The 14,546-nt window shown below is 37.1% G+C and overlaps 1 protein-coding gene across 4 annotated transcripts in view; it reads right to left on the bottom strand.

Annotated features, from left to right (window-relative positions):
• PHKB (phosphorylase kinase regulatory subunit beta) overlaps positions 1 to 14,546 on the bottom strand; it is a 63,722-nt gene that overhangs the window by 22,106 nt on the left and 27,070 nt on the right. For all 4 annotated transcript variants that reach the window (XM_069868565.1, XM_069868564.1, XM_069868566.1 and 1 more), the window contains 5 exons: positions 12,626 to 12,703; positions 10,636 to 10,794; positions 7,515 to 7,609; positions 2,720 to 2,775; positions 2,439 to 2,532 (listed from right to left, as the gene is read on the bottom strand). In XM_069868565.1, coding sequence (XP_069724666.1) covers positions 2,439 to 2,532; positions 2,720 to 2,775; positions 7,515 to 7,609; positions 10,636 to 10,794; positions 12,626 to 12,703 — 482 coding nt within the window. The remainder of the gene's footprint in view (positions 1 to 2,438; positions 2,533 to 2,719; positions 2,776 to 7,514; positions 7,610 to 10,635; positions 10,795 to 12,625; positions 12,704 to 14,546) is intronic.

The following is a 14,546-nucleotide window of genomic DNA, read 5'->3' as shown; positions in this document are numbered from 1 at the left end:
AGTGGAAAATGAATGGAGACATAAAACATTAACAGCTTTAAATAACTCATCTATACATAACAAAACCAAAAGAATGTTGAACCCCTTTTGTGGTAAATAATGGGGACTAGAAGAATAGCAACAGAAATTGTGTTTTAATACAATTCGCTTCCCTAACGTGTGTTTTAACACCTTCGTTTCACTAGAACGTAAAATGTTTTCTTAGCAAAAGCTGAACTCCAGCAGTATTGTAATACTGTCTCTTTCCCTGAAGACTTTTCTTTAGCTTGAGGTCTCCTGTTGTTCTACAGTCTACTAAAGCAGTTTCATCTTCTGGTAATAGTTTTCCATCTTGATCTGTTACAATCAAAATGTCAGTTTGGATTCAGAATCAGGATACCTGAACCAAAGCACAGTTTCATGCTAGTCCAGCTGCTTGAAGCAGGGTTTTTTTTGGATTAAAGTGTCCTTCAATTCTGGAACTTTCAAGCTGCTAATAGCAAGAAACAGCTGTGACAGCAGACTGGGCTGTTGAGTTGATTTATGAAAGTGAATTGAACGAAAGTGCTCTTCCACACCATCTGTTCCTGTGTTCTCTTACCTGCTATCACTCTATGCCTATGGAGTACAATGCTATTCTCCTGTACTTCCACTACATATATACTTTTTCCCTATACTTGTATACATCTTGTCCCATTATCTTGTTTTCCTCTTCTTCCTCTCCTCTTCTTGTGAGGGAGACCAAAGAAATGATGGATGACCAAGAGAGACAATATATACTTCAATACAGTCAATCTGTGGAGTATCTACTTGTTAAGCCAAATTTCAGGTACAGAGTTTCAGGACAAATACAGTCAGAGAGAATCCATTTTGAAATATATTATCAAGAAAACTAGTGAGCAAAATCGGACTGAGAAATAAACAAGGCTGAATGTAAACAAGGATAATTCTTTTCTCTGTTTAAGTACTTCTCAGGTATTATGGGCAGGCATCATTTGGGGTCAGCATTTTTCTGTATAAGCTAGCAAGGCTTTGGTACATTGGCTATCCTCAGAGACTCATGAAGCCTGTTGCTGCTGTTGTTCTATAGTTTTGGTTTTATTTTTCTGTGTCCTACAGGCTTCTGATACAGATACTGGCATCAGCCATGCGATCATGATTTCAGAGGGAGAGGCCGGCATAGTGATTCGTTCCACAACTGAATTTCAGGACTGATAAACTAAATATGTTCATTATACTTCCCCCGAATGTTCACAGTTCATCACTCTCATTTGCGACAATTTGTATAATTCAAAGTTACGCAAGAGCTTTATGCACCTGATCCACAATCAAACTCCAAGCGGTGCATATATTGAGTGCATGTCTGTGACTCTGGACCAGCTTACTTGTCTGACTGTTCCCTGCGGCTGGTTAAGTCTTGTTTACGTACAGCGGGACTATTGTCAAGGCTTTTTTCAGAGCAAGGCTCCAGGTATATCAGAGGGAGGTAAAAAGGCACCCAGTAGTCATATAGATTTTTATTAGGACTATCAACAAGTTTACCTAAAATTTCTGATCTACCCATCGATCATTTAGAGCATTTGTCATAGTCTCTTATATTTAACTGTATTTCCAGGACAAAAAAAACAGCAGTGGAAAATTTGAAGCACACATTCAGTGTAGCTGAAGTGCTATCAAGTACTAAAAATGACTGAAGAAGAGAGAGGCCATGGTAGTGCTAAGACAATGCTGAAATGGACCAAGATGGCCTGTAGACCCCATTCACCTTTGCTGGTTTCACATGGCATTAGCAGCTACCTGGAAAGATGGCATCCGCAGCAAGCCTCGGCCACAGACAAGTGCTAATAATTGAGAGGATACAGTACTCCATTAGGAGACTACAGGCAAGAAGAAAGCCTTAAGCCTTCACAGAGAATGAAGGGGATTCTGAAGACAGCCTTCATTCCTGAAATTTTTGACTTTAAGTTTTTAAATCTGCTCAGTTAAATAAGTAAACCAAAAAAAACGTTTAAACGCCAAACTTCCTGGATGTTGTCAAGTTAAGGGACACCAAAATAAAACAGCTGCAGAAGACTGTGTACCGCCTATTACAGGAGCCACACCATGAAATCATATGATATGCCTATTGCCTTAATCCATTTGCTTTTTTCTCCATCCAGTTTCACTCATTCCAATTTGCTATTAATACTATGAACATTTCATTATTCATTCATTATTATTTGACAGTGGCTCAGGCAATAAGTCTAATCAAATAATAGAACATTTGGACTTTGGTGTTTCATGGAAATCTCTACTTAGGCATATATAACCGACCAGCATTTTGCAATCGAATCAGAATAACACAAAAAAGGTACATAATCAGCCTAAAAGGATACAGGACTAACAGCCTGATAAAAAATTCCTATAGTTACAAAAGAAATGTATGGGCAGATGAGTAATTTAAATGCAAAATTCCTTACTTTGACAAGTTCTTTTTGAGCCCATATCTGAATTGGTTCCACCTGCTGGGGGGTCTGAGTTTGGATTCCATACGTGTTCAAAAAAACTTGTAGGCTACGAATGAAACAATGACAAATTTAATGACAAATCACAGAATGGCTTTAGTTTTGACATTTATCTCTGCTGCAGATACATGACTAGCAGTATTATACTCTACAGTTGCTTGAATACTTATAGCAAATTTAACGTGTCTCCTGTCTGATTCTTCCTTAATAAATACATTTCTAATAAAAGTACATACCGCTGACTTTCTGCTATCAGGGCCACATGTACCACCAAATCATTTTCCAAAGGACCCTAGAAAACAATGAAAAAATATTTATGAATATTGGTAACTAAATATTTCGTTAAATATAGCATGAGTAGAGACAGTGTCTAGTCAAACATCTCAGGAGCATGACAGATGCCACTGTCTGCATTGCTTGCTCTTACTGTGCGAATAAATTGAAAGAACAACACAGAACTAGAACTTCCAGATCTCGAAACTATGGGAAGACTGTCCCCATCAACAAATACTTTAAGATGCACTTTTGAGAATTAATAATAACTAGGTTTCTGGTAATTATTTCCACTATTTGTTTTGTTTTAGTTTAAAAAAATGTAGAAAAAACATTTTGCTTCATACAAAAATTTAGAATTTACACAATTGATGTATTTCCTTTATGTCTGCCATGCCAAAATGTTGTGATAGACATTTCTTTGAAGAGTGCAATATTTCAGCTATTTGGATATCCTATAATATTCACTTTAAAATAATGAACTGATGATTTCAACTCTTTACTCTGAAATATTCTGATCAGACAGCTCTTTTTATAGTTATATCAATGATATGTTACATTTTACAAGAGATAAACAACACATGGAAATGCTGTTATAATACAGATACTTCATGGTTGAAATAAATACTGGTATTTCACACCATAAAACCATGCAAATAGGAATTAATTCAGTGTAGGTCCTGGAAAGGCGATACATCTTTCTTTTCACTGGCAGAGTGCATTAATAACTAAAAAATGAGATATCCAAGTTATTGCTTGTTTATTTCTTCTCTGGCATTCAATGACTAAAATCAACAGAACCACAAACAGCACTCATTTGCAATCCTAAAATGCTTTTTCTCTACTTTTATCTAGAAACTACCAGAACATTACTGACAAAAGTTAAATGCATCTTCTATCAATTGATTATATAAAAATACAGTATTTTCTGAGAAGACAGATATATTGATTTACAACAAAATGTTCAGTGAACACCTGCTCGTTTGGGTATCTGTGAGCCTTGACATTAAGTTAGATCTTATGGATTTGCAACAGAAATTCTTGATGACATTTTCCCAAAAGCTATCAGCACTACGCTTCCACTAAAAATTCTGGAGTTTTTGCCCCAAGAAATAACGTTGAGTGAAAGCGCATGCACAAAGAGACCAGATTAATAAGCAAGAAGTCCAAGCAGCATGAGAAGACTTTCCTCCTTGATCATGCTATCAATTGCATTGATACAGTGAGACAACTGAAACCAATGCTCAACCATAATCACTGCATTATGTTTATGAAACAAAAAGCAAAGACATGAGAGATCCCTCCCTGCTCTGTATTCACTTATAAACAGCCCTTTACTTAATTTTGAGAGCGGTCAACAAGGTAAGACTCAACTATTGCTGTATTAATGACAAATTGAGTGGGTCTGTGTAACCCTAGACTGTAACCTGTACATGAATCTGTTGTGCATTACACATCTCCATCAGAGCAGGTCCTGCTCTGGTATCAGTGCTAATGCCTCTCACACATAGACATACCTAGTGACATGAGTCAGTTACAATAGCCAGTAAGTGGTGGTTTTAACATGGGATACAATTAAGCAAATGCATCTGCAGCACAAGTGGCACAGCAAGAAACCTCTGCAAAAAATAGCTAGGCTTTGAACAAGGATTGTGGAAAAATGTAACTATAATTGCTGTACAACTACAGGTTTGCTGTAACATTGCACAGAAACCACTTTCACTGTCATTTAACATGAGAAGGATTTGCCTGGAGGATAGCAAACAGTGGGCTAGAAAAACACATTGAAATAACAGATATAATACGCATTAAAAATTATGTCCCCCTTTTCAGTAACGATAATGATACATAGCATTTACTCTGTATCAACAAATATGATGTGGAAAAGCATAAATTCCTAAAAACTCTGCTAAATAAATAATGTTGTTGTTATAAGTTCCATGTTAATGTGTTCAATTCCACATTTGTATAATAAGGCAAGCCAAGGTGGCGTTCACACATCAATCACCGTCTCCCCAGGACACTGCAGCAGGCCCCCCAGGGTCCGCCTCCTGCCTCACATTTCACACTGGACAGCAGGCAGAAGGATCTGATTCAACTCTGCTCTGCATTCTGTGCAAATGCTAAATATAACCCAGTGTTCTCAAAACACCAAGATAAAAGACAGATCAGTTGCTCTTCCTCTCCAAAAAAAACCCCAAACCACCAAAACCCACAGTTTTAAACAAGGTTATAAACTCCTGGAGGCAAGATAAAGGGAAAAATCTCTGAAAAAATCCCCGAGAAAGCATCTCAGCATTAGTCCTTTGCTGCACTCTCACCAGAGCGATGCTATCACTATCTGCCTCTCTTCACACATTCCCAAGAAATCTCAGAACTCTGAAAAAAATCCATTCATTCTGAACACGTGAGAAGGCGGGAATAATATTCAAGAACACCAAACAAAATGGTGCCTACCGTGCTTTCCAAGCATATGGAGCGAGATGAGGAAAACAGAAATGGTACACAACACATGAAATTGTTCTTAACCCAAATAATCCACCTTGCTGCTAAAAAACTACAACGGTATTGTTACAAAACACATCTGGCTTCTTGAAGCATCTCAATACTGCTGAACAGCTTGTGGTCAATGCTACTAACACACCAGGCTTCTTAAATTAAATACAATACAGACACAGATGTGCCTGAAATTCTAAAATAACATTCAACAATTCCAGAATTTGATAACTGTGGTAGACAATTGTATTAAGAGAAAGGAAAGCAAAATATGCTTATAATTAACATTACAAAACAAACCATGCAATATGATAGATCTCTCTAAACCATCAAAATTAGACGTGCTGTAGCCCTAAACATAATTTAGGTAGCTGAAAAATCTTGATGTATCTCAGTCCACCTACATTTATTAATTCTAGTTCCTTCTTTACATTATCTCTTTCCTGAAAATAAAAATTAAGCAGTCTTATCATTTTGACTATCGTTCTCGCAACATCATCAGTGGGCAATAACCTTAATTTCCAGTAACTTAAGTGAAGTATACACAAATGACTACTAAGTCTGTAAAGCAAAACCTTAAAAGAATGTGGTCATCAGAAGCAGTCAGAGAAATTCATTAATTAATTGCAACATACATTTCACATATATTTCAAGTTAACCCAGAAGATAAATTATCTTACTTCAGCAATTTAGTGAGGTTATAATTTTTTGTTGAACACAAAATTAAATGCAAGACAGCAATAAATCAGCTTTCATGTGCTCCAGAAAAATTAAAAAAAAAAAATCAGACAATCCCCGCTCTACCTCATGGCATTCCCCACATTTTATTGTTACTATACAGGCCCTTTTATATACTAAATTCTCTCCAAACAGAACGCAACAGCCAAAACTGCATTAGAATATAATCTCTCCTGGATACGGAGTCATTAAAAAGGAATATTAAAATCAGCTCTTCTAAGGAATCCAGTTCCAAAGAGTTATTCCAACTGAAAGACAAATGCCACACAATACCTTCTTTCAGTAAAGGAAATGAACCAGGGATTACTCCATTTTCTTTTTTAACCCACGGATGGAAATCAACCTGAAACACTACTGATGTAAAATAACTAGTAAAAATGTTTTTCTACTAGAACATTTCCAAATGAGTCACACAGTGTCTTTAGACCAAATCCGCATCATTTTCAAGGCGTTCATGTGTGACAGATTAAAAGTTATTGGTTTCAGGAATCAAAACAACCTCCACTCTGGGCTGCACGCAACCCTGACTGCGTACAGGCTGCTCCTCCTGGGCACTCCAAAGGGGCAAGGGATAGCAGCAGCTCGCAGCTTCTGTAGCAGTCATAATCCCATGTTGTATGAACAAAGAAACTAGGAACAAATGAAGTAACTGAGCATTCATTATCTCACTTCAACATGGCTTAAGTGCTGCACTGTGAACTATCGAAGTCCCATTATGAATGAGACAACACGCAAGCACTCGGATTACCTTGGTAACAGGAAATAGTAAGAAACAGGTTTTAATCAGCATTTGAATAGAATAGGAAAAAAGCATTCACTTCTGGTCATGGAATAAATCTTAAGGTAAATGCTTTATATTTCATGCTTTAATAACAAATTCAAAATGCTGAACAAGGAACTTTTCAAATATACTTTCCTTACTACAAGAAATAAGAAGGCTGAAAAACATCTCTTCCTACACATTTCCACCTTTTTAATAAAAGAAGTCCCCTACATATCAACTAAGTTTCTGTCTCGTGCTCCTACGGACTGCAGATTTGAATTACAACATTTCAAACATTCCCTATCCCAGGCACTCCTTCCTGCTCCACAATGCAACCAAACACAGGAACACACATATATATGGCACACACAAAAAAGAATCCCATCCTTAGAGCTTTTACCACAGAAAGTCTTTAGGCACTGAAGGTAATTAATTTGTAGACAGGAAAAAAAAAAAGCTCCTTCTTGCCTTTTACACATCCTGAAACTCAAAGAATCACACCTATCTGCTAGCAGCTCTTTCAAGCTTACCATCTACATACCATTTTTATTGCATCACCTAATTCTAAGGCAAATGTGCACCACTTCCCCAAAAATGCAGATGTTATAACCTTCCTTTTAAAAGTAAGCCTTCATCAAGTGAGAAAATGTACATACATTTCTTATTTTCCTAGCACTTTAACTGTAATATTAGAAGACGGTATATAATGTGTAGATGACAATTCTTCGCTAAAAGTATTTTAATACTAAGCTTATGCTTACCTGATTTGAAAATCTCATGCTAACATTCCGCTGATCTTGTGGAGGTACATAACGTCCAATAGGGTCAATATCTTTAGGACTTACTAATTTGTCAGCTGGAAGTAAACAAAAATAAAAACCCACAATGACTTGAGTACTCTTTGCAGCTTTTGTGAAGCAGGCATGCAAACATGTCTCCACAACAGGTGTTCTACCTCCATGGTTTTTTTGCATTAATTTGTACTGCTCAGTAACTAAATATGTAATCAAAATAATTTCAAATTAAAACAACTATACCAGCAGACCAAAATGAAATTCAGGGTAACTTTCAGTATTTACAGTTTTATTTTAAAAAGTCTGAGTGAATATTCATCAGCATTCTCACAAATACAAGTGTACTGGAGTCCAAAAGCAGCGTTTTCTTTGTTAGCTCATTATCTGCATCAGCAACAGCTGCCAACATTTAATCCAGTTGATCTATTCTTCAAAATGTACTGCTAAAACCACTTAACTTAGTGCTAAGAAGCTCTGAATCCACAGAACAAGATATAAAAATTATCAGGGAAAGCACAGGAAAGATAAAGAGAGCTACTAAATGAAGGACTAAACTGAGTGAATTTTTAGTTGCACAAAACAGCTGGATGCTTGGCTCTCCTTTCGCTTGCTCTACAATGAGGATCCTACCACAAAGGCTTTACAAAGCTCCTCAACCACAGCAAGAAAAAAAATTCTATTAAAAACTGTGCCACTGTCTGCAAAATGCATGCCTTTCTTCATGAGCATGGGCGGACTTTCAACACCTTCCTTGCCTCTGTGGTTCAGAGCCTTCAAATGTAGGATCAAAACTGTGGCTTCACTGCTTGGGTCTGCCCCTCTGTGGGAGGCACAGGACATGTAAGAATTCACTCTGTTCCACAGTGCTGCATTTAGAAGGATTCGGTCTGCGAAGCAGTAGACCCTCAGCCTACAGACAAAAGACTCTAAGCAGGTTCTGTTGTACGCTCACCCGCAGAACAGAGCAAGGAGGCTGACCAAATCCAAACCAACTGCTACCTTTGAGGCAGCACAACAGTTTCTGGAAAGGATGATGGAATGAGAAACCTGTACCTGTCAGGCTTCTACTTAATTAGCAACCACCAACAAGTATAATTAGACACACACACAAAGACTTCCACCAATCACAGACAAGATTGTTACTCAGGTAGGTTTTCACCCAGAAAGGAGCAAATCTGCATGCACCAATGATAAATATGTATAAATGAATGGAGTTCCTCCTGTACCAATCACTGGCAAATATACTTTGCATTGTGATAAAATTTACAAGCCCTGTATGCAATGACTACAGGAGAAATGGAAAAAATATATTGAAAAAAGAGAGGGAGGAATGAAAAGTAGTGAATACCGTGGAGAGGAGGCTTTAAAACAATGAACAAAACAGTTGCTAATTACAACATTTCAAAAGAGATTTAGCACAATTATTAAAAAAAAAGTGTGAAAACGTCCAGCATAGGAAAGAATTGAAAAAAAAACAGAAGAAAGTTACATTATTTAAAAGGCATTTAGCAAACAATGAACACAATTTCCACAGAAATACACAAACATAAGTACAAGATGAATATTAGCAGCACTACTGTATTCCTGCACAAACCTTTGAGAATTATTTGGCTAATCCTAAGAGGTTACACTAAAATTTTTTTCAGTAAAGGTGAGATTATGGAATTATGCGATACCGTGAAACTAAAGAGGTAGAGCACCAGAGGGAGTCTGTTCCTCCACACGTGAAGATGCAACCACTATCCTTGTGAATTCTTGAATTTTTGAAGTCCTCTTCAGCCTTTCTCATTTTTATTACCAACAGCTTGTTTCCCTTTACAGCGTCCACAAATAAAAGATTTCAGAACTCAGCCTACTGACTGCCAGGTCATGGTGAGCATGTTAAAATCATAGAATCAGAGAATCACCAGGTTAGAAGAGACCCACCGGATCATCGAGTCCAACCATTCCTATCAAACACTAAACCATGCCCCTAAGCACCTTGTCCACCCGTCCCTTAGATACCTCCAGGGAAGGTGAGTCAACCACCTCCCTGGGCAGCCTCTGCCAGTGCCCAATGACCCTTTCGGTGAAAAATTTTTTCCTAATGTCCAGCCTAAACCTCCCCTGGCGGAGCTTGAGGCCATTTCCTCTTGTCCTGTCCCCTGTCACTTGAGAGAAGAGCCCAGCCCCCTCTTCTCCCCAACTTCCTTTCAGGCAGTTGGAGAGAGCAATGAGGTCTCCCCTCAGCCTCCTCTTCTCCAGGCTAAACACCCCCAGCTCTCTCAGCCACTCCTCATAAGGCCTGTTCTCCAGCCCCTTCCCCAGCTTCGTCGCTCTTCTCTGGACTCACTCCAGAGCCTCAACATCCTTCTTGTGGTGAGGGGCCCAATAAACTAATATCTTTTTCCTATAAGAAATATTAGGGGAAAAAAAAAATCTTAACAGTGAATACTTTTCTGGCTTAGTAATTGGTTTTGCATTGGTCTTTGAAACCTCTCAAGTGAGATCAGGAGTTCATTTCTGACTGAAATTCACCATAAATGGCCAAACTTTGAAATACAATTTCAAATGCTCATCTAGGCTCTTCTCCTTTAAAGGAAGGGTAAAAATAACACAAATTGAAGAAAACACCAACCTTACCTGAGACTGCAACTATTCCAAATTTAAACTTGTCTTGCTTGAAGCAGTAAATAATTTTAATGAAATGCTACAGATGACTTACAGATATCACAGTACAGGCGCAGCTACTACAGTTAATGCAGAAGGTGTCATGTTAATATTTTGCCACCAAAAAAAACAAGAAAGAAGAAGGAAAGCCAGGAAAAGAAACAGCAAAAACCAAACCTATCATGTTCAGAAGATTTTCAGTCTTCTATAAAATATTCCTTTAAGCGTCACAGTACGCCGCATGCAGCATAAAGTTTTAACATAAACAATGAAAAGCCATTTGTCACCCACATAGCAAAGCAAAGGACACAGGTGCTACCCACAGTCCATTTAAAATTCAAGTCAATGTATTTGTTCAGATTAAAGAAAAACCTTAATAACAGAAATTTCCTTCACATTTTACAAATCAAAACCTGATAAAATTTCCTCAGCCTCTTACCCAGGAGTTTTGCAATGATGTAAACTGCCTGTCCCCACAAGAAAAACTTCCCATCGCGTCCATTGTTGCTAGGAAACCGTTTCTGACTGCCGGGGTTGTTCTTCTCCAGTTCAACAAAGTCAGCCGGTACATAGTAATACTTTGGTACGACAGGACACCCTGTGGATTTTCAAAATAAGTACAGTAAGCAAAAGAACTCCATGTCCCTTACTATTTGATTGCAACCCTCTAATAAAGCTTAAGTAGATTAAAAACAGGAAAAATGATCCCCTAGTAACAATTTTATTGAACAGAAAGTCTGTTGTCATTCATTGATATCTCCCAAATCCGGCGCAATATTCAACTGCTTTATTTTTCAAACATCTGCACAGAATTTCTTCCCAGCACACAAAATGCTGATCCTGCAGCATCTTACTGTGAAACAAGAAAACGAAAATATTTTTGTCCTAAAGCAAAATTCAGTACAGATAACAAAACTTACCCGAAAGAACTGAAAGCAGCATCAGAGCAAAACACTTGAGGTGCTTTTCCCCACTGCATTTAACACCAGCCCAGTATCAGCCAACTTATAAAAACTAAAATCTTGGCCAAAAGTAGTTAGAAATTTTATTTAACACAAATTTTTTTGCAAGTATGCAAAACCACGTTAAAACCATGTTAAATTCGAAACATCATGAAATAAAATGGCATCACTTCTTCATTGGAAGACAGCACATCATTATGTAGAATTATGTCATGGGCATTATTGATCATTGTAGATTAATAACCCTTATTTCAACACTTTTAAAGTGGACGAGAGTCAGAAATTCATAAGCATAATTACAAATTATTGATCTAATTATATGCAACACAAGCAAATTAATATGCTTGCTGAAAAATTAAATTCCTCCTTAATATTGAATTTATTTGGCTAAAGAACACGCGATAAACAAAATAAAGTTTCAGTGTCTGACTATTTGCTTAGACAAAAAGAAATTGCTGGCTGAGAAAAATTGAAAAGTGGGAATTTAATGACTACTGAAATGAGTGAGGGAGGTACCAAAATGCACCCTGAAATTTTAAGATGAGACACTGATAATGTGAACAAGAAGTGGAGCCACAAGATTAATTTACTGTCCATGAAACCTCATAATCAGAAAGAAGCAATGATCAGCATGGTCAGAAAATTCACTATGTAATGAGTTTGGTAAGGAAATGCTTGTATTTCTCACTGAAACTAGTTCGCTTCAACAAGCATTCTAAGTTTGAAGAACAATATTCTGCATCTGTTTGAGTAACTGTATCCCAGGTGCAAAGAACAGGTGCCTAAAGGTGCCGAGTTTTAAGACTAGACTGTCAGTATTTCAAAGCTTGTTCTGTCCTCAGGATGTTGTTTTTCCCTCCCACTGAACATTTTGGATAGATGTGCCTGTAATCTATCAATAGCTTTGTCTACAGTTCTATCAAAATTCTGAAGTGCACAGTTTAAGTTCTTCCCTAAACTGCTTGTATTTTTATATTAAAACTAACATTTCACCACTTTCACTGCTGTAAGATAGAAACAATATCCTATGCATACACAAAATTCTATTTCAAATGTTGTGAGGTCAAGTGACAATGAACAATGCAAGTAATTCTCAACTGTATCCAGGGGGAATACTGAAACAATCAGACAGTTAGTAATTCATATTGTCCTCCAAAGTCAAAGTGAACATTGGAAATAGTGAAGCATAGGCAAAGGAGGCAAGGAAGGACTGAGTTTAGCGTAAATCTTACATTTATATCAGTAGCATTTTTCCAGACATTACTTTCATTATCACGCTTTATAATGTGATGTACCTACATGGAAGATATTATTTAATATTAGTATTTTGCCATCAGGAAATATAGTAAAGTTATTACTTCTCCTTTACTCTGACTGCCACGTCCATTAATAGGAATGCTGATATTTTAATAATTTCAGATCAATAAAATGCTACAGTGATTTAGAAGAATGATTATCACATAATACCTTCAGATGTATGCTGAAGCAAAGGATCCAGAAGATCCTGATATTCCTTTACTTGTGCAGGATTTCCTCTAAAAACGCCTATAAATAACCAGAGAAAAATTAATTCATGGAAGAAATTTTCCATCAGCATAATGTTCACAAGAAAAGAAGAAAAAAATTCTAGTGCTTATTTTTCAGTGAAGTAGTGCCTAGACACTAAACAGGTCATGGAAAGTGGAAGACTAAACTGCGGATCCTCACTGCTACGGCTAAATCTTACAGAGATCGTAAATCGGCCATCCTCTTAGATTTCCTCAAACAGAAATCAATGGCAGGTTACACAGGAGGGTCAAGCTGCGAACCTACAGAAGGGCTCAAAGAACCCGACACAACCTGCCCAGCTGGCCGTAAAGAACTTCGTTAATTATACCAGAATGAAATATCTGAGCTCTTGTATGCTCATGTACTAATGTGGTACCAAATAGGCTTGCTCTAAAACCTCATGACAGAATCACAAACTGATCTAGGATGAGTTGCTTAGAAATCCCAAAAAATAAATAAATGCAAAAGGACTATGAAGTAGTAAAGCGAAAAATTCTTCTCCAAAGATTAGATGGAATGTTCATATTAATAAGTTACATAGGTATTATACCTTTGTATTAGAGGTTCAGAACTACTAAAAGACCTTAAGATATGATACAGAACAGTTAACTCTTCACGATGCTGCTTTTGGGGAGTACTTGGGTCAGTTTGGGAGCACCAGTTCCTTAAACGTTTCTGTAGCAGGATTTACTCATCCCGAAACGAATATGATGAATACTAACACGACCAGTGTTCAGTTCATGAAAAGTTCTTACACCAAAACATCTATTAAAGATACCAAAAGAATTTCTGTTCACAAACTGTGGATGAACTTGACAAGTCACACTGACATTTTAAAACGGAGCATTTTTTAACATTTAAGAGGAGAACAAGTTAGATGAAAACATTTTCCTTGTACATCTTTCACTTGTTTCTTCCCATGTTTCCTTTTCAATTACCATATTCGATATTATTAAAAATAACTGTAATGTTTCCTTCCTTACCTTACAGTAGGAAATTACCACACTCTTACACATTCACCCAGAAATGTAAAAAAGCTTTCAACAATGCTATTCAAGTACTCCTTATCCAAAATCCAGCAATGTATATTTGTTTAGTCTATATCCTTCCCACAGCTATAGGTGCCTACCTACTACCCAGAGAGTTGACAAGCTAATTAGTTTGTCTTGTAAGAGAAGGTGTCTTACAAAAGGAAGTACAAGAAAGTATATTGAAAACATATAGTTACTTGAGCTTGTTCTGCTAATCTTTCAAAAAAGATGTCAAAGAAATTGTGCTGATGTGAACAGAATTGGGGGAATATGGACTACGATTTACCAGACTCTCCCTTTTCTTGTTTAATGGAGCACTGTCTTGCTGTTACACGTTCACCTATCAGGAGTTACCTAGATATTCAGGAGCCTTTGTGCTCTATTTCTTTGTGCTCTGCAGGTGCGTTGGATGGGCAAATAGGTCTTCAGCCCAACCAGTATTGACAATGTAGCTGCCCGAGAGTTTTCAATGCTTTCATTATAAAGACATTCAACTGTTATCTACCTGCAGTTTAAGTCATTTTGTATATGCTTCAAATTTTGCACTGAGAAAGCTTATGGATTTGGAGGTATGTGCACAAAATCTACAAATAAAATTGTCCTATTTGATGAAATTGTAAAGGAAAAAAGACAAGGACAGCATATGCAAAATATGTACTACTTCTTTGTAATACAAGGACAATAAAATGCTTTATTCTGCTAACTTCATTTAGAGTTTATTATCTTTCTTGTTCTTCCCAAAACTGCAAGTGGGCAGCATTAAATGTCAGTGCCTTTCTCCTCAGTTTTGGGCATCACTCTGAAAAATG

The sequence above is a fragment of the Phaenicophaeus curvirostris genome, chromosome 14 (assembly GCF_032191515.1).
Source record: "Phaenicophaeus curvirostris isolate KB17595 chromosome 14, BPBGC_Pcur_1.0, whole genome shotgun sequence".
NCBI lineage: Eukaryota > Metazoa > Chordata > Aves > Cuculiformes > Cuculidae > Phaenicophaeus > Phaenicophaeus curvirostris.
This window is presented reverse-complemented; position numbering and strand designations above follow the sequence as displayed.